The 27686-nt window shown below is 51.1% G+C and overlaps 1 protein-coding gene and 1 long non-coding RNA gene across 8 annotated transcripts in view; both read right to left on the bottom strand.

Moving 5' to 3' along the window:
* The window catches only part of LOC105092987 (uncharacterized), a 283085-nt gene extending 275158 nt beyond the window's left edge, over positions 1-7927 (bottom strand). For 6 of the 7 annotated variants that reach the window (XR_010384265.1, XR_010384267.1, XR_004141452.2 and 3 more), the window contains exon 1: positions 6831-7927. This is a non-coding gene — a long non-coding RNA (uncharacterized LOC105092987). The remainder of the gene's footprint in view (positions 1-6830) is intronic. The other variant, XR_010384266.1, reaches the window with a different exon arrangement.
* Positions 7928-11638: 3711 nt separating this feature from the next.
* OSR1 (odd-skipped related transcription factor 1) lies at positions 11639-18445 on the bottom strand. Its single transcript, XM_010984777.3, has 3 exons — positions 18169-18445; positions 12993-13692; positions 11639-12236 (listed from the first exon to the last, which is right to left on the bottom strand). Exons 2-3 carry the CDS (start codon positions 13658-13660, stop codon positions 12101-12103), a joined length of 804 nt encoding a protein of 267 aa, XP_010983079.1. The 5' UTR covers positions 13661-13692; positions 18169-18445; the 3' UTR covers positions 11639-12100.
* Between the last annotated feature and the right edge of the window lie 9241 nt (positions 18446-27686).

The following is a 27686-nucleotide window of genomic DNA, read 5'->3' as shown; positions in this document are numbered from 1 at the left end:
ATACTCTGTTATGTTGATCGACCCTAGAAAACTAATACACCAATTATCCTACAATCCAGAAAAGACTGCCATAGCCCCACTCTCACACATGATTGGCCAAAAGCAGGATTCCCAAATGAAGCTGCGAAGTGGCAATATGTCTCATTTCTCCAGAAAGCAGTGCTTTGGCAGACTTAACTGTGGAATTGTAGCCTTATGACTCAGTATTTTAAAATAGGGAAACTGTTAAATAAATTCTAATATTGTGATAAGTAGAGATACATGCCCTGCATAATACTGACAACTATCAATATGATGGCGTTTACTCCCCTGATTAGGTCATGTTATGGGACAGTCGCCTTAAGATGATAGGGAGATTATTCTGGTGGGCCTGACCTAAACAGATGGGCCCTTTAAAAGCAAAGAGTTTTCTCTAGTTGATCAGAGAAGAAGCCAGAGATTCAAAGCACAATAAGGATTCAATGCACCGTTGCTGGCTTGCAGATCAAGGGAGCCACATGTCTAAGGAAGACAGGTGGCCTCCAGCTGCTCAGAACAGTCCTCAGCTAACAACCAGCAAGGGCATGAAGACCTCAGCCCTGCCATCTCGAGGAACTGAATCCTGCTGACAAGAATGAGCTTGGAAGTGATTCTCCCCAGAGCCTCCAGAGGAAAACTCAACCCAGCTGACACTTTGATTTTGACCTGCTGAGACCTGAGCAGAGATCTCAACTTCTGATCTACAGAACTGTGAGCTAATGAATGGGCATCGCTTTAAGTTGCCGAGTTTGTGGTAATATCATACGTCAATAGAAAACGAATGCAAATACACTCACATACACTATTTCATAGGTATTTTCACTAAAAGTGCAAGAAAGTTGGCAAATGATAACATTTGGGTTTAAAAAAAAAAAAGGAAACCAAATCAAATAAATAATATAATTGTAATTTTGTTTAATACATATGCATAGACAAGACTGTACGAAAATACAACAAAATGGCATCAGAGGTGAAATATCTGGTGAAAGGACTGAATATCTTAAATTTCTCCCTTATACTTTCCTGGTCCAGTTTCTCCACAACGAGGGTATATTACTTTAACAAGCAAAAATAAAATCAGTAATGCTTCAGTCACTGCCAAGACCAAAGCATCTGGGTCTGAGGGGTTGCTACAGGATTTCAGCTAGTTTGCCGGTAAGAAAGAAAAGAATTCTTAGTTAGCACTTCATACTAATATTAAAAATCAAGCTCTGTTGTGGAATAAAAATGTATAAACAGAAGTGGAGCATAGCAGGACCGCTGAGCCCCTGACCACTTCGGGGCCAGGCCCAGAGGTGACGTGGCTTCTCAAGCCCGCGCCCTGCCCACTTTGGCAGCGGAGCAGGCCAGTCTCGGAGGCCGTGCGTGAACTTTGGAAGCACTGAAATATTCGCCTTCACCACTAATCCTGCTAATGCGTTCACAATCTATTTGACAGGCTGCCCATCACATCCCCTCTGTCAGGGTGAGCAGTCTCCGGAGGTGGCCGTGACAAGGGGATTACTGACAGGACAGGCCGGCCTCCCTCCCCTGCGTTCTGACCAGCTCTGGAGATAGGCCGCATGCCTCAGAGGGTACCGCACAGAGGCTTGTCTTCAGTCCGGACCCCTTGGCACAGAGGTACCAGAGGGAGACGTTCACCAACCCAGAGGGATGAGTGTTTCCTGACAGCCCTGTCACTCCTCCGAGCTCATCGTGGAGAAAGAAAACAAGGCAAGTTGAAGGGAAAATTCATAGGGCTGAGGTTTCTGGATGCTTCCTTCACAGCAGAGCTCCTCTGCCCCTCAGAGACCCCACATGCTAGAGAAAACTAGAAAAAGCTCTAGCCTCATGGGATGAGGCACGGCACACCTTTTCCCCTGTCTTTCCCTCTGGCTACCAGGCTCCTCAGTGAGTGGCTGACACTCTATAAAAGCTACTTTTACAGCTTCATGTTCATTAAATTAGCAGGATTGCTTTACTTGCCTTCTAAATTTTCAGAAGGTTCATTTTAAATACAAGGTAAAATGGAACCAACATGCACAGCCTTCATGCTAGCAGATTACAATTATCTGAAAAGGCAATACAGGATTTGTCCCAGAGCAAGGCTGCTGTTCCCTTTTCTGGAAAGTTCCTCCAGCCAGCCCCATCTCTCTGGCTGGAGCCAGAGTCCAAGCAGCCAGGGACAGTCCTTCTACTCCAGTTTACACTCATGGTTCTTATTCACAGTCCAAATGAGCAGAATGGGACTTTTCCCAGAACCACAGTGAACCAGTTGCCTTCTTTTCTCTGTTTCCCATGAAGTTGTCCTCATTCCTGTAATCGAGGCAAAGCTGTTCACATTCCAGCTTAGCTAGAGACATCTCGGGCTCAGGTGTCACAAAAGACACTGGGAATCGTGGGACCAACACAACCGGCCTCAAGGGACCTGCAATCTCTAAGTAAGCAGCCAGTCGTCATACAGTTAGAATTGTCAGGATTGAGGTTTCTGCAGCAGCACGTGGAGAGATCCCCGGACCAGACCATGAAGGTGGGGAGTCTGGTCTGGGGGACCTGAGTTACTCCGCCTGCCTTCTCCATCTGGTTTGCAGCCACACGGATCACTGGTGCCTCGACTACAAGATGAAGCTCTGAAGGGCACTGGAAAGTAACAGTCACATCCCACTAGGACAGCCAGCCCCAGAGACCCATCTGGGGCCTCACACTCCACTCTACCAACAGCCCTTGACATGCCCAGCTTAGGTGCTCCACCATTTCTCAGGCTCATGGCTTATACTCGAGCGAGTGAAGTGAACAGAATGCACAGAAACCTCTTCCACCCACACCGCCCTCTCAAATAAGCTGCGCCCTCTCCTGATGGAAGAGAGGCAGGAGAGCCCTGGTGCACGCAGGGGTCAGCCACACACACCCACTCCCCTTCTCCTAGAAGGGGCTCCAGCCTGAATGAGACGCCTTGGTAGGCTGCCCCATGGAGCAGGAGGAGGGCCTCTGTCTTGTCCCTGGAGGTCAAGGCTAGGACCCCAGCCTTCATCATTCCTGGGCTTGCACACAGCACACCTTGAGAGGCCCAAAGCTTTCTCAGCCCACAGATCCTAGCTGCTCTCTCCCTCTCCAGGAGGGTTAAAGCCCAGCATTGTGTGGGCAAAGTGAATGGGAATCTTGGAGACAGGAGAGGGCCCTGGGAGTGCATGGACTCTGGAGTGTGAAGAATCTGGGTGTGAGAGCTGGTTCTGTGACACACGTTGTCACCCTGTGCAAATGGATACTTCTAAGCCTCTGTTTCTTTATCTGAAAAAATAAGAATAACTTCTCCGGATGGCAATCTCCTGCCACGGTGTTTTCTATATGGAAAGGACTCAAGAAGTGGAGAAGTGGTAGCTCCTCCTGCTGGGTCTGCATTCTAAAGATCAGCTTCACTAAGGAATGAAGGGTTTTCACGAGAAAGTGAGGGATTCCAGGTCCCTGGGGAGAAGGGAAGGGATGCAGGTGAGGGTCTGTTTGTTTTCAAAGGGAGGGAAATTCTCATAGATGTCTCTGAAATCATCCTACCAACGGGAATACTTTTAAGTAAGAGTTTCTTTGCACAACCTAGAGGCATGTCTCCTGGGCCAGAGGGATGCATGCCCCCAGGGCCGGGTGAGGCACAAACTCAGCTGTGCACCCACCTTTTGGGCTGCACATTTACATGGGGATTTTCTGGGAGCCTCCAAGAACCTGGTATCAGCCAAGCAGGCTGAGAAGGATCACCCCATTGTGGAGAACAATGACACCCACAAGCTGGAAAGGGCAGAATGGTTTCACTTGGCTTCTTCCGACGCTACGCCAGCCAGCAGATCCCCACTGAAACTCACTTTCCACACCCTCCTGCCCTGTACCCACCGCGCTCCTCACAGTGATCTATGTGGCAGGGAAGTAAACCAATATCACACACAGAAAGAAACTCTAAACATTGCTTTGCATTTTTTTTCTGCCAGTCAAAAATGTGCTTTGCAACTAGTTGTGAAATGACCTTAACATCCACAGCTAAAGTCCGTGTAACACCTAGCTTTGGCTCACTCCCAAATTTCAGAGTCTGAAGGTTATGAATAGAAGATAAAATCTGCAGGGATGTTTTCAGAACCAGTCCAGAGATGCAGGGAGAGATCCTATCCACTATGAGGGTGGTGACAGGGCTTCTTGTCCCTGTCTTATGGTCTTATGCATAATGCACAGATGGTCTTATGCAGAAATTCTTGTTTTGACATGGCACTGTTGGTGTGGCCAAACTACCACTGAGCCCTCTCCGTCTGAAACTAGAAATGAGTTTGCCTTGTTTCTCGAGAAATAAATATTTATGATTCAAACCTTCGCGTTCATTATTTCAAATTTTGTGTTTTTGTCATTTTTCTTACTTGGAGAGCATTGATTTTCTAATTACAGCTATTTCAACCCATGGATGTCTGCTGAGCGGTTCTGTAAACGACCTGTGAGGCTTCTGCCTTAGTCCGCTGAGGTGACATAACCAGCTGCCCCACAACTAAAGAATGAGTATTAAAGAGAGAAAAATAGATTTGGTTCTCACTCCTAGCAAAAATGGACACAGTCAACCCTTGTAGATGAAGTCTGAAATCGTTTTTAGCTAATCTAGCAGTTTCCTGATTCTCATTGCCCTAAGACATTTTGAGACCAAAAGCAGCAGAAAAACTGGGAGCATTTGCAGATACTTTTTAAGAATAAATAAAAAGAGGTGGATAACCTTTAGCAATATTATCTATATTTATGGCACAAATTTAAATTTTCTGTGACAAAAACTTTAGAAGTTAGAAGAGACGTATTTTTATTCTCATTGACAGGTAAGGAAATTGAGGCCATGGGATGCTGCGGGATTTGAGGAAGGTGACTCAGCAAAGTCCAGCAATAAAACTTGTGCTGAGACAAAGGTCTCCTGTCTCCCGGTCCCTTTTATCCACGTTATCTGCTTACATCTGGCCAGACTTGCTGAAGTGAACCTAGGTTATAACAACATATATCTGGATAAAGCAAGGCCTGTTGATCTCAATTTGTATAATACCCACACTTAGCCTGTTCTCTGGCATAAGTCATAGATCTTAATAAATAATATTAACTGAAGAAAAGGTTTTGTTTAATAATTATTTCCCTTCCTGACCAAAGCAAAGGTAAGAAATCTATAAGGCACAATTTTGGAAGAGAAAAAAAAAAAACCCTACCCCTTTAGGAAATACTTTGGCAGTAAAGGAAGCTAAACTAAGAGTTTAGAAAGATTTGGAGAGATTCCTGAAATTCCATTGCCAAAAATTTAATGAGGCTTAAAATTCTATGCACAAATTTATATTGAAATTATGATCTGAAAGCCAAAGAGCAAACAAGAAATCCATGCTCCCAGCCACCAGATACATTCGATATTTTTTATAAACAATATAATAAAACACTCAGTTTTAGTGAGTCAAACTGAAGAGGTTATAGCTAAACTAAAACTACAGTGTGTGTGTGTGTGTGTAGCATATATACGTACATACATAGCATAATGTATATATATATACACACACACACAATACTATATATATCATATACTATATATGTATGTGTGTATATATATATATATATATATACACACACTAGAACTACAAGAAAATAACAATTCTACCATCATGGTGGGAGATTTTAACACATTAAGTATCAAAGTTAGGAATTAATAGGCAAAATTTTTTAAATACATTAGATATGAACCTTATCATTAAAAAGGTGGTTCTTATGACACATAGATCCCCGTTAACAGCTGACAAGAACTCTTCAAGCCACCCTACCTGCCTTAGAGTATCTGCTTAAATATTTCAGTGTTGGTTGATCTCTCCAATGACAAGACCACAGGGACTGTTCCTGATAGTTACCGCACGACATCTGCTCTGGTTCTTGGCCTATTGCAAGCCTACAGGAGGAGCCACATATGCTGTGAGATAACTGAAGATATTCTGAACTCCGACTGCACAAACACACTCAGCTCTTGACCCAGGTCAATAAGAAGTGAACTAACAACCAACCTCCCAAGGAAATCGCAACATTTAAGGCCAGGCCTGTATTCTCTGGAAGCTCATTCTCCCTCTCTGGTCCTTCAAGTGGCAAAGAATCTAGCCATTCCTGTCCCATCTCCTCTAGTTTTCTTTCACATCCCCTGTAAAGTTTCTCATCTCACGCCACCATCCACCTGCAAGTTTCCAAGTGGCACCCACTCCTGTGAATGACAAAAAGCAATCCATCCCTGCCCTTGTCATGACAAACTCCTTATCTTATCTCATTAGAAAAAGAGTTCAATCAAACCAAACATTAAAAATAAATTAATTATGCTTTATACCTCCCCAGAGATGGCTGAGCTGCTAAGAGCCAGCTCAGCGTTTGGAAAAGAAAAACAAAACTCGCAACCTATTAATCCTTCATTCATCTCAAACCGTTCCACTTTTCTGGGTTAATCGTTCTATTCTATATTCTTATTGCTGAAGCTGGAACCAGCACTGGGCAGGAAAAATGGCCAAGAATGGCAGCACATGGCCAGGGCTTGGGTGGCTGGGTGATAGAAACATTCCTGCAAATATATCCATGGAATAGTATTGTGTGACTAGTGTTTCTACAGGCTAGGACACTCTAGCACAAGTCAAAGAAAGCACAACTCCAAAGGAGAAGTAGTAGGGGATGTCTGCAGAGTTTAAGACCCTTACTACTTACCCAGTGACACCTGCCACATACATAGGCCCCTGCCCTACCCCACACCTCATTCTGCCCCAGGGTGATTTTTTCTCCCTAAGTATATGTCTCAAAGGAGTGGTGAGTAGGACACTTACATTTTGTCACCCGACTTCCTCTCCCAACCAAACATAACGATCATCTGTGAACTGATTAATCCATTTGTCTCCAGACAGTTTTTTAAAAAAGGCTTCTTTCAAGTTTTCCAAGAGGTTCAGGAGGGTTCAAGGACGCCACCAGTCCAGGTGAGATACCCTTCTTCCATCCCATTTCAGGATCCCTGGGTTACAATATAGTGAAGGTGAGAGGAAGATTCTTCTAAGAATAAGGCAGCTTGGGAAGCAGGCTATTTCAGGATGCTGAGAGAAGCATTTCTAATAATACTCTGACAGGGTGCTTCATAAATGCCCAAGTGGTTCTGCAACACATCAAGGTCCAGATTTTGGTTTAAGCAGTAAAAAAAAAAAAAAAAAAAAAAAAAGACTGAGAAAGTATGTATGACTTTGACCTCTACATTAACTGACTGAGGTAAGTGGGAAGAGTATTATCCCCACTATGAGGCTCAGAGAAGCGTAGGGACTTTGCCCAAAGTTTGTGAGTAGCAGAAAAAGCTAGACAGAACTGGATCTTCAGGCCTCAAAGGAAATATAGCTTCTAATTCTTCCTCTGCCACTGACATGAGGTTTGATCCCTTCCTAGTATCTCATGTCTGTAGTGAATTTTTCATCTAAAACAGATTCAAACTGGGCCCAACCATCAGTTTGGCTGTGAAGGCGGCCCAGAAAGCCAGGCTGGATGGGTACAGCAGGTGTGCCTTTAAGAGCTCCGCCCGACTGGGGGCCAAGACCTCTGCCTCAGAGCCCCCGCTCGAGAAGGCTGGGACGCACTGGACTTTCTGGTCTAGAGCAGGGCCCGGTCACACCATCCCTGCCGGCTCGAATCCCAGGGACCTCGGTCTGACCACAGCTGCGTTGGATTTGAGACGCCACAGGAAATCCAAGGAGCTCCAGCCCGCACTAACCCGGAGCTGCCCTCTTCCTCGTCGGCATCTCACATACGCCGAAGGCTAGGTGTGCCCGCCAGACCAGTGTCACCCCGAGTTTGTCATCCCTGAAAGTGGGACTCGGAAGTCGGCAGCGACCGACCGCCAGAAACCTCCGCGGAGCAGCGCGCTCCAGCAACCACTGCTCAGGGCGACGACTTCCTTCTGCGCCTGCGCGCCGGGCCTGCGCAGTGGGCGGGGAGGCTGGTGGGTAGGACCCAGCCGGGAGGGCGGGACGAATATTCCCGTGGCATCTGGTGCCCTGAAACCCTGCGGGCTGGGAGAGCATTCAGAGCCTCCAGATCCCGGAAGCGGAGGCGCTGCGCACCCGCCTTCACTAAAGGCACCTCCAATGGTTCGGGTCTGCAGATCCTGTCCGTGAGGACGAACCGATTCTTGGCGTGTCTATGGGCAGGGTTCGAGGGGTGGGACCGGGAAATACAGGAGCAGTAGTGTCTCTGCTCCAGGCGGGGCCCAATGTGACGTCATGGAAGTACGTAAATGAGATACAGCTCTAGACGTCGCGGAGCCCTTGCGCTTTGCCAGAGACCTGTGTGACATCACTGTCAGCGAGAGGATGCCCTGACGTCATAGCGCCCTAGTGCTCTAGGAGGTGGGGTGGGACGACTTTGAGCCGGTTTCTCCGTACACCAAGGTTCCAGGGGTGGGGATGGGATGATATCACAGATCTCACGTTCTTGGAGATAAGGTGACGTCAGGGAGCCCTAGGCCATCTCACGCGTTTCTCCCGCGCCCTTCCTCAGGATCCTGTACTAGCCCTGAATCTCCAGACAAGGAGGTCAGCAAGGAAACGTCCCTTCGTGCAGCCCAAACCCGTAGCTATATTCCAGAAGGAGGAGAAGGAACCTGAACGAAGCCTCTGCAGGCTGTTCTTTCTCCCAGGTCTCTCCTGATCTTTTCCTAGAGCGAGCACTAGAGTCTGTCGCGCTTTCCGCCCAGCCGAGAAGTCCAGCCGGGTAGCCCCCCCGCCCCCTCCCCTGCCCTGGACACGAACTGCAGGCCTAGCAGCTTTGGAAATGACCCCTGCTGAATTCTCATCTCCTTCACTCCTGAAAACCGGCCCCAGGCACGCTGGGCAACCAGAGACCAAAGATGCTTAATGTCTGAAAACGAGGTGTGGGATAGGTGTGTGTATGTGTTGGGGGTTCTTCCAGAGGTTTAGAGTGGGGGAAATGGCCACCTGCAATGGGACAGGCAATAAAACCCATCCAGCATTTCCAACAGGCTCATTGCCTTTTCATGCGACCCATGGAGTACCACCAAGGAACTGTAGCCTGTGTGCGGTCTGGTGGCCCACAGCCCAGGTTTGCCTTTCTGCTCGCAGTCGCTAGTACTGTATAATCTATGAAATCACTGCAGTCACGGGACTGCAGCAAACTACACTGAGAACTGACCTCTGAGTCCATCCGAATCACAGCAGAGACATTGTGAAAGGACGGAGGTCTCTGGACAGCCACTCCCCCCCCCCCCAAAACCCTCTGCGCTAGGAATTCATTCTTTCAAGGATGCACCCCTGATACTGAACGTTTCTTGGTGGGAGGGCCTAGGCATGGAGGGGCAGGGATTCATGGTACCAGAAGTGGATGGACCAGCAAGGAAAACCCTTGCAGGCAAGCCTCCTCGTTTCAGTCTTTAGGAAGTCTTGAGTGGGGACAGAGCTTCTGCGTGTCTGAGGGAGGTGGGAGACAGTGCAATGTGAGCGGCATGGGGCAGCAGTGGTCGGTAATCAATCGTTGAGGAAGATGTAGAACCCCAGAAAGAGTGAAGGGACTAAGTGACACTCTCTCTCAGGTCCTCAGAGGTGCCCAAAACTCTCAGTAGTGGCTGTGTATGTGCGTGTGTGTGTGTGTCCACACACTGTCGTCATCTTGGAACAACCAGCACAATGGGCTAGTAAACGGGTGTCGCTTTCTGCCCTGGGCCCCAGCACAAGCCTGGGCCAAGGGCGACCCATACCACAGCCGTTGCTGCCTGGGCCCAAACTGTCGAAGTCCAAAACCCACTGACTAAACTCCCTCCAGATGCCCAGCCATCACAGTTCTCTGGGATCTGGGCTCCATTCTCTCCTGGGCAGAGTCCTTTTGGACCTGAGGGTAGGAAAGCTTGGGATCTTGCTCATCTAGCTGAGCAAGAACCGGCATCCAGAACCGGCAGCGCCCTGCTCCTCGTTCGCAGTGGGCCCCAGGACCAGTCAAGAAAAGCTTAAGGGCAAGACCAGGCGCAGACCCGGACCGCGGCTGAGAGTTATTCCCAATTGTGCGCTGGACGCAGTGAGGGACCCCGATTCCTGAGCGGCCCCTCCAGGCCTGTCCAGCAGGGGGCAGCGTGGCTCCGAATGCTGAGGGCAGGGCTCCTTCTTGCCGTCCCGGCCAAGGCTACAGTGACCAGTTGGGTTCCCGAATCGCCCAGTTCAAGCCCGCCGAGGGCGAGGAGGCGTCCCCAGAGGAGGTGGTGGGGATTGCGCAGTGAAAGGCTGGAACGTTTTAACTCCTACAGTCCCGACTCGTTTTCTCAGACATAAGAGCCCAGCCTAAGGCTGGGATTTGGGGTCTCTTGTTGCAGGGAAGCTCGACCCAGCGGTCTCCGTGGCCGCGGAGCGTCGGGCACAAAAGCCGGAGAGGCCCTGCTCGGCTCGGGAAAGGCCGCGGGCGCCACCGCCTGCACCGCCGCGCGGTCTGGATGCCGGAGCTGAGGGAGCCCCGCCCCGCTCCAAGCAGGAGAGCCCCCGGCGGCTTGGCCTCTAATTGTGGGAAAACTAGGCGCCCCAGGGAAGGTTCAGCTTGTGGAGGGCGGACTCAGATTTCTCCTCCTAACTCCCGGGCCTCCCAGGGCGCCCGCCTCCGCCATTCCTGACAAGGCTTTAAAACTGCAGGGAATCTTTGCGGGCATAGAGCCGGGCTCCGGGCAAGGGACAAGCCCCGGCCACAGAATTGTGTCAGGCGGATCCTAACGGAGGAAGGGATGTAGGTTTGGGTTTGGGGGAGGCTGCGGTGACTGTGTATTTGCAGCTGCGTTTAGGGGCCCGGGGGAATGAACTGGTCTGAGACTGTCCGTGAGGGCGCCTCCTTCCCTCCCCAAAGCAGAAGCGTCAGGCAAGTAGGGAAGCCCTTGGTTGGCGAGGTAGGTGACCTTCTGTTCCCTTGGTGGACCCTAAGCTACCCTAGCACCCGGCAATGTTGGGATTTTTTACGGCCGATGTATTGGCCGCAGGCTTGGCTTCTTTTTAAACTCGGAGCCTTTTGGAGATGAGGAGTGGGCAGACTGAGACTCTTAAGGCCGAAGTGGAGGGAAAAGTAAGAAAATCAATATGGGTGGGGTCCGAGGTTGACCAACACGGGGAGAGAGGAGGGCTTCTCCACCCATCCCAACCCATTAACCCCAATAAGGGGGAGGTTCCGGTAATGGGACAGGTAGGAGTGGGCAGCGAAACCCCGCTCCTCACAAAGAAAGGAGCCACCCAGTTTCCTGCGTCTGGGAGGGAAATTACCCACCCTGCAATGCCTGTAAAATAACCGTTTATTTAATATTTTTAAAAACTCCAGTGATAAATGTCCGTTACCGATGGTCAGCATAAAGTGCCAATCGCAATACATCGCCCTGCTCCTAGCCGGCTGCTCGCTCGCGGTGACAAGGCAGCGGATCAGAGGAGCCGGAGGCCAGGCCCCCTCCAGCCCCGGGGCCTCAGGCCCCCGCCCCGCCGTGGGAGTCCGGGAGCCCACCGCCCCCTGCGCGGCGAGAGCTGGGAGGGGCGCTCCCCGGCCCGGGATTCCGGGGGCCGGGCGGCTGAAGCAGATACAGGGATTACACTTTTGCAGGCTCCCGGGGGGGGGGGGGTGAGGATGGGGGCGGGAGGAGGGGGGTGGAAGCTGCGAGAGCACAGAACTTCTTTTCCTCTCCCCTCTCTCTCTCCGCAGTTAGAGTTACAAGCTTATATGGTCAAAGAAAAAAATAATAAAGAAAACGTATAAAATAACAATAGAAAAAGTAATACTTCTGGGAGAGGCGCCGCTGCGGCTCCGCGAAGCTTTCGTTCTTTTTTTAATGCAGTTTCCCTTCCGCCACGTGAGTACCGCCTTTTGGCCAAGAGTTTAGCCGCGTCCTGGGGGAGCCGCCCGGGCGGCCGGGGTCACGGCCCCGAGGCGGGGCTCTGGAGTTCCGCGTGCGCCCGGGACCCAGGGGACGCGTTTAGGGTGGGGGAAGGTCCAGGGAGCCCCTCCCGCAGCCCGCCAGAGTCGCCTTCGGCTTCTGGACCCTCTGGAGGAGGGGGCAGCGTGACCCAGGGTCCTGGTGACCCGAAGGCTCTATTTAGCATTTGATCTTGGAGGTTTTGAGCTCCTTCACCTGTGAGTGTAGTGTCTTGTGGACAGCGAGAGTCCTGGACTGGCAGAATCCTTTCCCGCACTCTTGACACTTGAAAGGCTTCTCTTTGGAGTGAATATATCTGAGGGCAAAAACAGACCCCGAATTAATCCTTGCAAAATGATGCAATGTTATAAACAGTTGTCCAAGATCCCCTCCCACTGTAACGAGGCACTTAACCTCAAAAAAAAAAAAAAAAGGAGGTTGTGGGGTACCTAGTGTGAAGCGGGCAAACGCTGAGTTTGGGGGTGGAGTAGGGAGACCAAGGAGACGCCGGCAACATCTGATTCGTCTGAGCAGTACAGGGCTCCAGCTTGATCGACCCCTGTCTTCCTGACCAGAGCCCAGCACGGCCTCCTTGTAAGGCCTGAGTCAACACTGAAGGTGAGTGAGGGGACCTGGGTGGGACACTTTGCTGAAGCTATGCTGTACAGGACTGTAGCCATCAGCTATGTGTGGTTACTAAAATTACAATTAAGTAAACTAAAAAGTAGTTTCTCCGTGACACTAACTGCCTATTTCAAGTGTTCAACTGTCACACGTGTCACGTGTCACACTTTCCATCACCACAGAAAATTCTATTGTACAAGCGCCGCGGATGGAGGAAGCTATGAGTGCCTGAAGGGACTTTAAGTCCTACTCATCCCATGTTCTCTCCACCCATGCTCCAGGAACCCTTCCTTGAGCCTTGTATGCTTTCATTCGAGATGTGGGGAACCCCGGAAACTCAGGAGGCTTGGAGTCGGCAGGGGGTCTCAGAACCTCCTCATTAGGGAGGATGGTGAGCAAGAGGCAGACAGAAGGCTCTCTTTTGCCTCCCCCCGCCCCAGTACCGCACCTGTGGTCTCGTAGGTGGTCTTGCCTCCGGAAGGCTTTGTGGCAGATGTCGCAGGTGTAGGGCCGCTCGTCTGTGTGCGTCCGCTCATGGATAAGGAGGTTGTAGGACTTAGTGAAGTGGCGGCCACAGAATTTGCAGACGAACTCCTTCTTGGTTTTGGAAGGCAGGCGTCCCCTCGTGGGCTTCTTTTCTGGGGACAGCTTGGTCACATCCAGGAGGGCGCCCAGCCCACCGGCGGGGGAGCCGGGACCCTCCCCGCGGCCGAGCTTGGACGGATCTTCTTGCGTTGCGGCCAAGGCCAGGTTGGCAAAATCAAACCGCGGCTTAGTCTTGAGCGCCGCGGGGCCGCTGCCTCCAGCGGTGATCTCGGGCTTGGGCTGGATGACATGAGGGAACCAGGGAAATGCGGGCAGCTGGAAGCGCGCGTCCACCAGGCTGGACACGGCGCCGGGCACTTTGGAGAAAGAGGACCGGGGCAAGTGCATGGCCGGGTAGCCGAGCGTCCACTGGTGCAGGTGCACAGCGTGCAATGCACTGAAACCATACAGGTTGGGCAGGTGGTCCGAGGGTACCGTGGGCAGGCCATTCACTGCCTGAAGGAAGGAGTAGTTGGTGAGCTGAAGGGATGGATGGATGGGCACCGGTGCTGGCAAGGTTTTGCTGCCCATGGCGGTAGTCTCACTATGTTCTCAATCTCGATCTGCAAGGAAAAGGAGAGAGGAGAAGGGGGAGAGGAAAAGAGAAGTTCAGGGTAGGTGCCCTCCTTCTGAGTTCCAGCCCAACCACACCGTCTCTGTCCCCCAGAGCAGGAGCTGGGAGTCTAAGACCCCACCCATGGAACTCACTGCCCTCACAGGGAAGACAGGAACCCTCTCTTATCCAAGGACTCATTCCAAATGGCCTCTGGCAGAGACACACAACTTGATACAGAAACCAAACTAAATCCTATGCAAAACAACCAACTTAAAATGAGGGTCTACCGTGTACAGGACACTGAGAAAGGCAGAAGCACGGGGAAACTGGCATGTAAAGACTTACATCCAGGCAAGCCTGAGTCAACACCGAATTATACTCTCCTGCAAAGATAACAGAAACTTGGAAGCACACTTACACATTCATGTGCAGATAAACAAACACAGAAATGCACACTGACAGATAAACACAGATTCACACATTCTGAAGCAGAGTTGACAACAAGGTGCAAAGATAAACTGGGATGACCAGTATTGTGCTCCTAAACAAAATACAAGAAGCAGAAGGAGCACAAAAACGCACACACACAGAGGATCACACTGCACCTACAAAGAGCCTCACAGACAGCACACGTATAAACCCACACATCTCCCCGGCCCTGTGCATTAACTCTACTATCTGACCTTCAATTTGGCTTCTAGAAGCCACGTCATCTTTCTCCTTGCATCTCTCAACTCTGACCTCCAGTTTGCTTTTCTGCCTCACTATTAATGAGTCCTTCTGACACCACCCTCTCTGCAGCTGTGTGCGCGCGGACTCCCTTCCATAGCCCTTGGGGATGGATCACCTTCGTTTCTGCGAAGACACTGACACCCACGATTATTTACTAACTCAAACACTGGCAGTCACCTAAGAGGGGGGTTCAGCATCCTCCCTACCTGGTAGAGAAGAGAGGCAGGGCCTTTGGGCTCTCAGGATGTTTGTGTGTCTGGTGGGACCCTGGCCAGGTGGGTTGCCAGGGAGCAAGAGAGTTGAGGCTGGGCCTCAGCTGCTATGGGCTATGCACCCTCCAAATGCAAGGCCAGAGGGAAGCGGTGCTGATGTTATGAGCAGGCTGGTACCTCCTGGCCTCCTTGACCCTTAGTCAGGGTCCCCAGCCACTGTGGACAGGTCTGGACTCTGTAGAGAGAACTTTCATGTCGATGCCTCCCAGACACTCCTAACTCAGGTTTGTCCAATGAAGGCATAAACAAGAAGAAAGAAAGCTGACATGACACAGGGGCCCTGGGGAGGCTGAAGTGCTGAACTCCAACTCAAGGTGTCCCTGTGGGAGCAGAGTGCTTGGGGTGCACTTCTCCTTTGCCTGTCTCAACTCGCCCTCCTTCCTTTACTCCTTATTTTCCCTCTTCTCTTCTTCAGATCTTTCCTCCAAACTGCAGTGAGTCCCCAGCCCTGGGATGGGCAGGCCCCTGCTCTGCTTCCTCCTTCACAGCTCACTTGGACACTACCCCGCCTAGCTTATCCTGAGCCCAGGCCCCTAAGGCTCAGGCCTAGACTCAGCTGCCTTTCACTACTGGGAAGCTTTTAATGAGAGGGCAGTGCTGTGCTGTTCCCCAGAAAAGAGAGGACAATTTTGACCGAGAAACCCTTTCCCTTGGAAACCCTGGGGAAGGTCAACTCGCTGTGTGGTGGGAGGTCAGGAAAGTGGTTCAGCCGTGGGTGGAGGGTGCAAAACACCGAGAGCCTGCAGAGATTTGCTTGTGCAGGTTAAAGTAGCAGTCGAATAAAAACCAAGTCAGACCGCAGCAATTAATGCAGCCTCCGGACTAAGGGAGGCACAAATCTGGGAGCTCAGACCCAGGCCGCAGTGCCCTGGCCTCCGCACTTCTCTACTGTGTGGATCAGGGGTCGGACCAGGGACAACCCGAAACCATCCTACAGTGCTGAGACACGACGAAGCAAAACTCGAATTGGGTCAGAGAGAAAGCTGGAGCCTATTTGGGTTGGGAAGGGGGAGGGGGTATAAAGAGGTGACTTCAAAGGTCTGCCCAGACTTAGGCGAGGTGAGCACTCTTTGATTTGCTGTCGCCTCTCCTTCCCCTTCAGGCGCTGGAAATCAGATCCTTATCTCTGGCTCCCCGGGGCCCGCCGGGCGCCGCCGGGCCCTCCACTGGCTCCTCTAGCTGCTCGGCCCATCCCCGGCGATGGCGCTGGACGCTGGGCTGCACCCGGGCCCGAGCCCCAGCCCAAGCCCCCTTCTTGCAGGGCGGGAGGTCCCACCAACCGCACGTGCTAACCTGGCCTTTCCTCGCCCACCCCCGGGAACGGACAAGACCTTGGGCTCCGTAAAGGGAGGGGGGGCTTGCAGCCGACACTGTTCTCGGGAGCCAACCTTTCCGGGCTATCTGCCCGATCTTGTTTCCCCCAACACTCAATTTATTTTCCTCAGCGGCGCAGCCAGTTTATTTTCTGCCGCATTCCGAGGCCAGGGCTCCCCAGGCTCTCGCCAACGACTTTCCCGGGGACGAAATTCGTTCGAAACGTGGCTCTCTACACTAGTATTACCAAGAATGGGCCGAATGCACGATCCGGTTTCAGGCGGTCAGCTAAGAGAAAAACACAGCCTCACACTCGCCTCTCCCGCCGGAGAGGAAGAGCAAACGCCCAGCCCCGCTGGCTCCCGTTGCCCTGACCCCGGAACCCCAGCGTGAACGCTTTAGATCTTTAAACACGAGACGAAACACCTCTCCCCAGGCCCCAGGCCAGGCATCCATTCGGCAAGGAGCTTGGACCTCGGAACCTGGAAGGTGCGGGTAAAGGTGCCGACTAAGCGCAACAATCGCAATTCGCGCTTCCAAGCCCGGGTCTCCGCGCGGTGCAGACACTGTACACTTTCTGCGGTGGAGCGCCAACCCCGGGTCTGCCGCCAGCCCTATGCCGGGCATTAATGAAGTGTGCAGAGTCTATTAAAGTGGTTTATTCAGGGCTAATTGAGCGTGAGCAAGTTAACTGCTTGCATTAATGAGGACGGAGCAAGCTCCACGAGCTTGCGCCTGGAGGAGCCCAGCAGCAGCCCCAGAAAATCATCCTTGATATCGAATCACCGCGGTGACAGGCGTCTGGACCCTCGGCGGGAGGACTGACCAGCAAGGGATACTTCTGTTTAATTCTCCCAACGAACAGATCGAACGAACCCTTCGGCTAGGCGGCAATCCTGCTGCATTTAAATGCCCACTGCGTCCTTAGCGATCTCCTGCCCAATCATATTGAAACCGCAATTACTTCAAGGAGCCTTGGGTAGAACATCTACACACTGGTCGCCCTACACCCGCCCCCCTGCCCCCCGCGTCCTTGCCAGCCCCCTGTTCTCTAGGAGGCCGTGAACCTGGTAGATTAACTAACCTTGCACGTGGTTTCTGTTCCCAAGAGCCAGCGCGCAGCTCTTAGCCCGGGTGAAATTTACCAAATTGTGGCAACAAAGAAACCGTCGCAGCTACTCTATACTCCAAGAGCCTGCCGCGCCAGTAGCCGAGATGCTGAAAAGGGACTTGCTGTGAGTTTTCATTTCAGAAGTTTCAGGAGAGAAGTTTCAGGAGAGAAGTCAGTTCAGCAGGCAGCCCCTTACCTCTTTCCCTCTCTCCTCCTGCTCCCACCTATTCTCCTGAAGGGAGACAGTCAAGGGAGCAAACGAATCCTTCCTTTCCAAGCCCGAAACTGGGGACACCCGCGGCTCCACAGTGTTTCCGCTACTGCAGCGTGCGGGTCTCTAATTGGGAAGTAGTTTTCGCGCCCCCTGCATGCTTCCTTTAGCGGGGACATTCGCACGTTACGCTCCAGGCCCTGACCACACAGAGCAATCATAGGATAGAGAACACTCCGAAGTCAGAGCGCAAGTGCGAGGCGGGGTCAGGCACGCAGCCCTGTGCTCCCGGATCCAGCCGACCCCATACCTGAGCGCAACTCCGCAAAAGACAAACTCGCACGAAAGCGCGACCCGGCTGGGGCATGCACCTGTCCCTGGCGCGGGCGGCTGTGGCCGTGGCCATCCATCTACTCTCTCTTCCTTCTTTGTCAGCTAAGTTAGGTCAGGCTGAGCTAGGCGCGCGTCTCGAGAAAGTTTGTGCCCGCAGAAGTTGCTTAGGTTTCTCAGAGGCGGCCCATAGGCTGACTTCCGAAGTCCACGGCACTTCGCCTGGGATTCCACGAAGCCCCGCCGCGCTGGGGGCAGTAGTGGAGGCCCGCCCCCTCATCCCCCGGGGTCAAAGGCCGAGGACTCCGCGCGGGAAGTCCCTGAGCCAGCACCCTCAACCACCCTGGGCTGCAGCTGCTCTCACTCTCACAAAGGTGCTGCAGCCTTCGTTAGGCAAGAGGAGCTTCCTTCCGAGACATGGAGAGAGGAGACACCCGACGCGCTGTGACAGGAGACTCCGGATTCCTGCCCGCATTCCCCTAGCCAAGCCGGGGTGCCCAGAGCTGCAGTTACCTTATTCCACGGTGGTCCGGGTGCTGAGCGCGTCTCTGGGTCTCTCGCTGCGGGGGACCCAGGAAGCCAGAGGCGCTGGATTCCACAGGCACCCCCGGAGCTCTAGAGTCCCGGCCCCTCTCCGGCTGCTAGGACTCGGAGCGCCCGACACGCGGGAGCGCTCTGCGGCCCCAGAGTCCTGTCGGCCCGGCGATGGTGAACCTCTCTCGCGGCTCCTACGGTGGGTCTGAACCCGGAGCCGCTGAGAACGTACAGGGGAGAGACGGAGCTGCGACTCACTCACCCCTTAGCACCGAGCCGCCTACTTATTTTAATCCACCACCCTCCCTCCTCCCTCCCCCCTCCCCCCTCCCCTTGCCTCAGGATTCCTCTCCTCCCTCCCTCCACGCCGCCCCCCCAACCATCCTGCCCTGCGCCTGCGCACGAGAAACAAAGTTTTGCTGACCCGGGCAGCCGACTTTGGCAGCGGCGCTCGCTTGGTCCCGGCCTCCCGGGACTTGTGTCCCCTGCTCTTCAGTCCTATGCGATCTTTTCTGCGTTTTTAAGCCCACGAGATCACCCCAGGAGCACTACAGGAAACATCCTCTAGCAGATGAAATCGGGCTGAAACCGCGGATTTCGAGATCCCCTTACTGCGCGCCTAGGACACCGCCTGTTCAAGGTCCAGGGAGGCGGAGGCGGTGCATCGGTATCCTTGCGCCTTAGCTTGGGCTCCAGCACAATTTGGCCCCGGCAGGGTAGCCTCTTCTACGAAAACCCCTTCTGGTGTGGAGCAGCTCCTGGACATCCAAGATTGCTCAGCGCTAGGATGGTAACCCAGATCCCAATGCCCATGGCTGACCCCAAACCCTGGGTTATGTAGTTCGCCAGAAAGATCAGAGGCAGAAGGTGGGGGTAGGAGGTCAAGAAAGTTATTTTCCTAGGGCCCAAAACCTAGCATCCACACCCTCTAATCATGCATTCATTTGTTCTCTCATTCCTGGATGGGAGTTTGAAGAGAGCAGCACAGGCACGCGATTCAAACTGCAAAGTTCTTCAGCTTCAGGACCTTTGAGTCCAAGGACCTGGTTCAAGTGGTGTTTAGGATCTAAGCGGGGTCAGAGTTCTGGCTTCGAGAAATTCTGTCTTCACTGGTTATGCTTTAGGGAGAGGGCTGGTACCCTCCTGACTGCTTGGCTCTGAGCGCTGACCTCTAGCTGACCCCAGCCCACAACCCTCCTGGCCACCTCTCGGGAACAGGCGGCCCTGGGTTCCCGGAGGAGGAGCTGGGCTCTCCAGCTTGTGTGGGTCCAGATTTATACCACTGCACTCCTGGGGTTTGCCCTAAGGCTGCTGCCCAGTGACCCCTCTGAGCCCTCAGGTCTGGATCCTGGCCTTAGTGGGTCTCTAACATACTGGCACTGTGTCCACTTTGTGCAGCTTCAGTCTGCAAGTCTGAGCTGACTTTTTTAGAGTCCTGATTCCCTGACCTACGGAAGTGGTAATTGGAAATGGCCCCAGAAGAAATAGGCATCCTGGGCTTATCCCCAGACCTTTAGAACAGAACCTGGCCTCCAGCTCCTAGGCAACTTTGGCTTGGGCAGGGATTTGGAAAAAGGGGTGCAGCCTTCGCCCCAAGGGACTGCACTCACCCCCTGCCACAGGTTAGTGCTAGAGTAAGGGACCCATATAAATTTGCCTGTGCTGCTGGAATCCTAGTAACTGCCAGCATGGGGAGACATTCTGGCCCTTGGGAGGCCCCCTGGGAACAGAGGGAGCTGAGATCACTCCCTTTCCTGAGATTCCAAGGCAGCAAGTTCCAAGAGCAGAAGAAGGCCTGGAAGGAAAGTCCAGCAGGGCATTCTTGGATGGTAGTGGGACTTTGGGCCAGGGAATCTGTATGCACTAGTCTCAGGCTCTCCTAGGAGACAAAGCTTGGGAGCTTTCATTACCAGCAATGAAAAGTCCAGAGTCCTTCACAGTGGGGCATCTGGCTGTCCAGATCACATGGGAAATGTTCCCTAAGAAGAGGACATTCAAAGAAGATGGAGCCTTCTGCGGTTTACAAACCCCATCTCTTGCTCAGACCTCCACACATGTAATTGTGCTTCCTCCATCTTTTCACTTGCCTTCCTCTGAATCAGGGCCCTTGGCCAACATGTCTCAAAGACTTCTAGAAATCTCCACAAAAGTAGGATCCGTAAAGAGCTCTTGGAGAGAGTATTTAGGGATCCTAAAGAAAGGGTCATGCAACCAGATTGTTTAATGCCACTTTGGCCAGGTTATTTGGAAAACTGATCCTGACTCAGGCCAAATCCAGGAACTTAGCAGGTGTGGGGCAAGATGGGGATGCAAGGCTGGAGTTGGCCCCTCATGGCCCAGCCTCTCAGGTTTTGCCTCTCGGGTGGCCTCCACTGGAGCTGGTCTGCAAGGTATGACAGGACAAGATGAGAGAGAGGTGCAGGACAGTGGCATCGCCCAACCTTGGGCCTGTTTCAGACACCTGGCTTCAAGGACATTCCTTCTAGTCTCGGACAGTGAACAACCCCAGAAAGCCAGGATAACAAATTCCAAGATTTGCTAATTGCTGGAGAGTCCTCCATCCCAATCTGTGCTCCCAAGGGGGGTGAGCCCAAAACCCTGACCTCAGTCTCCAGTGGAGACCGATCAGATCCTAGCTCCCTTTGGACCCACATGCAGGAAGAAACCCAAGAAGCTAAGAAACCCCCTGCTGCTCTGTGCGAGGGGTGCAAAGGGGGCATGCCCTCCCTCATTAGAAGTTGATCAGACTAAGCTGGGTCCATATTGCCACACTGCACCTGGACTGCGGCTTAGATAGACTGAGGAGAGCAAGACTCAGGACACCTAAGGGCTACCAGGTTACTTTTCAGCGAAGGCAGATTCATTTAGAATTTCACAAGGACGTTCGAATGTGGTAAACGTCCTAGGTCTGTTGGACCCAATCGCCCTGTGGCCTCGGAGCCCAGTGAAGGTGGCAAAACTCCAGTCTGATCGCCCATCCCATTCCTGAGCGTCCAGCGCACTCGCCTCCCGCGGCTGCAGCCTCTGCTCACTTTGAACCTGCGGGCTCCATCTGGGGACCAGACCCCGCGCAAACTCCACCACTGCTCCTTACGGCTCCCCTACTCATCGCTTGCCGCCTGCCGGGAGGAATCGCGGGCGCCGGAGTCTGGGACCGAGCAGCCTTGAGGAAATGCCCCCACGGGAGCGACCAGGCCTCCCGGTCCGAGTTAGTCGCCACTAGTGCCGGTGGGGTCCAGCATGGAACGATACTCGGGCCGGCCCGCGGCACCGAGTCGTTGGCTGTACTGTCCCCAGTCGCGGAGGGAGCCCTCGCCGCTGCCGCCTTTCCTGGGCAAGTCTGGGTTGGTGACAGCCTCTGCGGGACTCCCGGCCCCAACCCCAGACCCTCTCCCGACTCCTGCTTACTGAGAAGGAAAGTGCCCCAGCCTGGCTTTGCAGTGAACATTGAGCAGTTTCCAGAAAATTAACTAGAACGTGGCCCATTTTGCTTTGGGGTGTTTTGGGATAAAAAATGAACCTCACCTCTCCTCACTTCCCAACCACACAAAAGTGACCTCATTTTTTAAAAAATGTAATTTACTTAGTACTTGCGAACTTTTGCTTCCAGCGCAAGCTTTCCTGTAACTACTTTGTGGACAACTGGGGGTCTTTTCATTTGACCCCCCTTTAAGCATGTACAGAGCTTTCAAATAACCAAGAGATTTAGGTATCCCTCTGTAATCATTTAGATGATGGATTGTAATGGCTCAATAGTTCCTCTGGAACCATTACGATCAATCAGATCAAAATCCAGCTTTGGGGGAAGTTTTTAAGCGGGGAGGTATGTAACACGACATCCACCCACACTTGTGCAGATAACATGCTCTGATAAGGTACAAGCAACTCCAGGGTCTTAGGAGAATAGATCCCAGGTGAACCCAAGCACCAGTGTTTATTGTGACAGCGACGGGCAAGTTACAGTATCAAAACTGAAAGGGAAAGTGAGCTGTTTTCCCAGGCAGTTCCCGTTTCCTGAGATCTTTATGAGCACATAAGTATCTTGTAACTATTTGGCACCTTAATAAATAAAACAATTCACACATGCATATATATCTACCCTTGGTTTACGAGAAGACTTAGGAAGCACGAATATTCCTGTGGAATTGCATGAACTCTGGCCACACTATCACCAGTAAAATGGAATGAAAATCACGCCTTAAATTGTGAGGATCAAATGTGAAATGTGTGCAGAAGCTGTGGTCAGTCTTTACTTTTTGTACAAATATGAGTTGCTAGAATTATTTTCGACAGATCTACGTTCTGAGATTACTGAATTTGCTTTTTATCTGAAGGTGGAAATAAATGTATTAGAAAGGACACAGTGTCTAATCAAACTGCGGATGATGAAGAAAGGTTATTTTAACGGAATTATGTATAGTCAGGGGGAAACCCTGCGGACAGAATTACCTTACTACACCCGCGGCGCTGCGTCTTTGACCGGCTACACAGGCGGCGGTCGGCGCTGGAGGAATGAGCGTTCGCGGTAATTAATTTCCAGACACTGGAGGGTTATTATCTGCATAGCGATTTCCGGTGAGGGATCTCGGAGCAAGTCTGGCTGCGATGTTTTTTATCCAGAGATTTGGGGCCGCAATCCTAAAGAAAATGCGCCACCTGCTGGTGAGTAAGTGACATCTCCCGGTGCCCCTTCCTTGAAAAGTCTCAAATCCAGTTGTCCCTAATCATAACTGAGAGAGTTCCCCTCCCTTCTTTAAATGTACTTCTTTGAGTTACGAAATTCGCATTTACTCGTTTAAAACTACACACCTTCTTGACCTTCCAAAGAAGAAACATGGTTTCTGTTTTCCCTGCTCCAAATTTGTGAGAGCCTGGGAGGGTTTTGCTTTGTTTTTAATAATCCGAAATCCTCGGCAATGATCTACCACCATACCACCATTCGTTTCCGGTCCTGGGAAAAACGATGAACGAGAATCTACCGTTAAACTTTTCTGCACTCTCAGAGCTGGGTTAGCGCTACCTCCCAGGTAGCTCCCTCGAGGTGAGGAGGTTCGGACTCTTGCGAGATCCCTTCCCAGCTGGGCGCTCGCTCCTCGGTACCCCGCCCCTCCCAGGATGCCCACTCCGGCTTTCTGTAGAACTAAAAGAATGGGGAGAGGGAGCCTGCTGCTGTGAATCGGGTTCCCTTAAACTCGCGATGCTTCCCACCCTTTCCCTCCTTCCTCCCAGGCTACTGGACTCCAGGTCCTTTCCTGCTCCTTCCTTCCTCGAATTCCCCATGGAATACTTGAGCTGGACGCTCTCTACTCCTTGGCATCAAAGCTGCAACGTTAAAAGGTGAAAGATTTATACGATCTGAAGAGAAACCAGGGTATAAAGCTGCAACTTAAAAAAAATTTTTTTTAATTTTTACTGAGGTCTAATAGACATGTAACATTGTGTAAGTTTAATGTGTGCAAAGTTATTGCAATATGATTACCACCACCATACCCTGGCTAGCCAACACCTCTATCACTTCACATGATCAGTGTTTCTTTTTTGTGGTGAGAACAATTGAGATCTAGTTTCTTAGCAACTTTGGAGTTTATAATACAGTATTGTTGACTATAATCACGATGCATCTCCAGACCTTACCTAGTAGTTGCAAGTTTATACCCTTAACATCTCCACAATTCCCCTAACCCCCAGCCCCTGGTAACCAGGATTCTACTCTGTTTTACAAGTTCAGCAAAGCTGCATGTTCTCTTTCCCTTGTCATCAAAGCTCTAGCTTTCGGTATAGAGACTGCAAGAGAAAAGTCCTAAAAATACACCTGTTCACGTGCTCTTTGGTCTGTCCTTGGTCTACAGAAGAAAACAGGGTGTCGGAGATCCTTGGGAGCTTCGGCTGTGCTGCCCTCACAGGCCTTTATCCACCTTCTTTACAATGCTCCTTGCAGACACCCTGGGAAGTTTAGAGCTGAAATTGCACAATTTCTAATGAGGAAGAAAACAGAGGCTGAAATTGCTTTCCAAGACCGATTATTCCAAGACTGTTACAGCACTCCTTGGAGCAAAGGCTTGAGCTCATGTGCAGAGAAAACAAGCTAGGGACTGAGGGAAAGACAAGACTCCCTGTCCCTGCCCCTGCTCTAGGCTGTCAGAGAAGGACTCTGCTCCCTGCCACCGATCATTCTCTGCTCCAGCAAGAGATATAGGGTTTCTCAGTTCCTCTGGGAAAGATGTCTGCAATGAGAGGTGGAAAGGGAAGGGACCTGACTTAGACATTCCAAAGAACAGCTAAGGCCACCAACACTCCCTATGTAATTTGAAGCCCAGGGGTGCCTCACCCTGATGCATGGATAATGACATTGACTTGATGGAAGGGGATGGTGGCTTCTGCCTCTTTAGTGTTTACAGCAGGGGTCTTCCTGCATTCAGACTGTCACATTGAAGAAGTGTTGGGTCCCCAAATTAGTGACCCAACTGGGAGAGAAGCAACCGCCCTTGGGAACTTGGAAGGCACCCAGATACAGCACTAAAAAGGGGTGTCCCTCCACCAGGTATAAGTGAAGCCGAAGCCCTGGCTTTGAGGAGGTATGGGGTGGGCTGAGAGACTGGAATTGAGGATGCTCTGTGATATTTGCTCCTTGGGCAAATCCAAAGTGACAGGCAAGCTAGGAGAGGGCCACCGCATCTGCTAGAAGAACCTTCATTTCTCTGATTTCTGTGAAGTTAGGCTCGGGAGGAGAAGGAGTGATACTTATGGATCTGAGCCACATCACAGTGTAGCAGGGTGTCTGCACAGAGCAGGAATCCACACTCCCTGTTCAGCCAGCATCAAAGGCCAGGTGCGCATCCTCCCTGGTCTCAGCTGGCACTTAGAATGCCAGCTCCCACCATAGCTTCTTTTATTCCCAGGTGACTCCAGGCAAGTCCGTTTGCTGGTCATGCCTCCAATTCCCCACATGAGAACCATTCCTCTGAAGAGAAAAGCATTTGCAGAACCACTCTGAGCGAATCCGAAGTTCAAAAAAGGGATCTATATTAGCCCATGATTTTTCACTTCAAAATGACTAATGGTTGAGTTCCTTTGGTGTATTTGGGCACTCGTTTGCATATCGCATGGCAACAATAAGGAAATGCAGAGAAAACTTAAAACTAGAGCATGATTATCAATGTGTTCCAGATAAAGAATTTCTGGAATCATGACCTGGTTTGCCAAAAATTCCATCTGTAACAAACACTTCAGGAGATTTATCTTAAAAAGGATAAGCCATGAACGATAGCAAGGCTTGGTCTTCCTTAATTTTCTAAGAAGATGGCCGGGGGAGCTGCAGAAGGCCATCAACCTAAATGAATGGGAAAAGCTGGGTTCTCAATGCTCAGGCTCCTGCACAGGCAACAACTGATGGAGAGCGTGGTGCCCTCAGCAGGGTGCTGACACAGAGCGTTTCCATCTCAGTCCACCGGGTACAAAGGCCACCCACTGAGGAAAAGGAGGACCGGCAACCTCCCCCTACTGCCACCTGCAGCTCAGTTTAAGAGGTAGTCAGTTCGCTAATTCTTGCTGGAGTGATAACCAACAGTTAACGTGTTATTGGTTTAAGAAAGTGCTTTTCAAAATTCCATACCACATCATATTAAGTGAAGTAAGTCAGACAGAGAAAGACAAATATCATATGATATCACTTACGTGTGGACTCTAAAAAGAGATATAAATTTTATTTACAAACCAGAAATAAGACTTATGGACAGAGAAAATAAACTATGGTTACCAAAGGGGAATGAGGAACAGGGATAAATTAGGAGTTTGGGATTAACAGATACACACTATTATATATAAAATAGATAAACAACAAGGACCTACTCTCTAGCACAGGAAACTATATTCAATTTCTTTTTTTAAAAATTTCTTATAATAAGCTACAATGGAAAACAATCTGAAAATATGTGTGTGTGTGTATGTATATAAATGTATATGTTATACATATACATATACACATATATGTATAACTGAATCACTTTGCTATACACCTGAAACTAATGTTGTAAATCAATGACACTTCAATAAAAAATAAAATTAGGAAAAAATCCCATGTCTTGGAGTCACGCTGAGTTTTCACAGTGCAGATTCCCAGGCCCCACCCTCAGCATTTCTGATTTAGGAGGTCTGCTGTGGGCCGTGAGAGCCTGCACGTTTGAAAAGCTCCACAGCTGACTGGGATGCTACTCGTCTCTTGAGTGCACGTACAGTGAGCATTACTGGTGAAGTAGGATTCTGCCCCGTGGCATCCTGGTTTTGCTCAGGATTTCGAGGACTGAAAAGTTATCCAGCGTCAAAGAAAAGGCTCTTCTAGAAAGCAGTTCACACTTGTTAAGTGTTTCATGTTGTAAACCTCGTTTTCCTTACCTGTAAAGGAAGAGGACTGGACTTGATCATCATCAAGCCCTCTCAACGCCACAACTTTAGGATCCACTTGGTGCCCTGGGATGATGAGGGATTTGGGGGCGATGCTTGGGTTTCCCGCCACTCACATCACGTACGAGGCTCCCGTGCTGCCAACATGCAGCATTTATCCAAGTGAGTGAGCCGTCCTGGGTCTTGAGAAAAATACCCCTCTCAGCCCACAGAGGGAAAAAAGTCACTTTTCTCCCCTGCAGCAACAGAGGGAGGCCCAGGAGAGAACCAGCCAGCAAAGCTAACCTTGGAAGTTAGGTCAAGCAGAGGCCACAGGGATGTGCAGCTTCAGGCACGTGGGAACTAGCCTGTGTGCTGGAGGCCTGATGGCACTTGGGGTAAAGGGGGGGGGGGGGGGAGACGCCTCTGACATCACCTGGTCGTCCTTGTTTTCAGTCCATAGTTTGTTCTGAGTGTTGCTGGAAGGAGAAGGAGCTAAATGGGCTGAATGCTGAGTTTCCATTTGCCCGTGCGCCCTGCATGTTCCAGATTTTGTAGTAGGTTTGATGGTGGGAATTCTCCACACAGAAGCAGTCTGGACAGCTGGCCCGAAACACCCTGTGTTACTTGGGTCATGACTTTAGCTGCTAACCAATAGGGTTCCATTTTTATGTTTTTCTTTTATTTTGACAGTACTTTCCAATTTTATTTTGGTTAAAAAGAAGGGATTTTTTTTGGTCTATTTACATGCCTATTAATGAACATGCCACTTTACATGTCTTATTAATTTTAAAAGCTGTGTGAAGTGTCCTAGACAAGTACTATCAATTTTAATCACCTATGGCGTAGAGATGCGGTAATGTACAAACCTCTTAGAAAGTGTTTATACGGATTTCCTCAAGTCCGGTGCATACCCTGGTTTGATGGGAAGGACCCACGATTTCTATTGCTGACACAACTGGAGTGATTTCAGGAGCTCTTTTGTGTGGTGCCTCCAGAAAGAGGCATCATTCCAGTTGCTTCTGTTTTATTAAAAGAGACGTGAGGTCCCGGGCCTCCCGTCCTGGAAGTGGGCTGAAGCCTCAGAGGGCAGAGGCAGACACAGTTCTCCCCAGGGT

This window comes from Camelus dromedarius, chromosome 15, assembly GCF_036321535.1.
Source record: "Camelus dromedarius isolate mCamDro1 chromosome 15, mCamDro1.pat, whole genome shotgun sequence".
Lineage (NCBI taxonomy): Eukaryota > Metazoa > Chordata > Mammalia > Artiodactyla > Camelidae > Camelus > Camelus dromedarius.
This window is presented reverse-complemented; position numbering and strand designations above follow the sequence as displayed.

Coding starts and splice junctions, on each gene's coding strand:
- OSR1 (XM_010984777.3), bottom strand. CDS start 13,660: ATGGGCAGCAAAACCTTGCCAGCACCGGTGCCCATCCATCCATCCCTT. Junction 12,237..12,992: donor GACCACCTACGAGACCACAG/GTGCGGTACTGG, acceptor TTTTGCCCTCAG/ATATATTCACTCCAAAGAGA.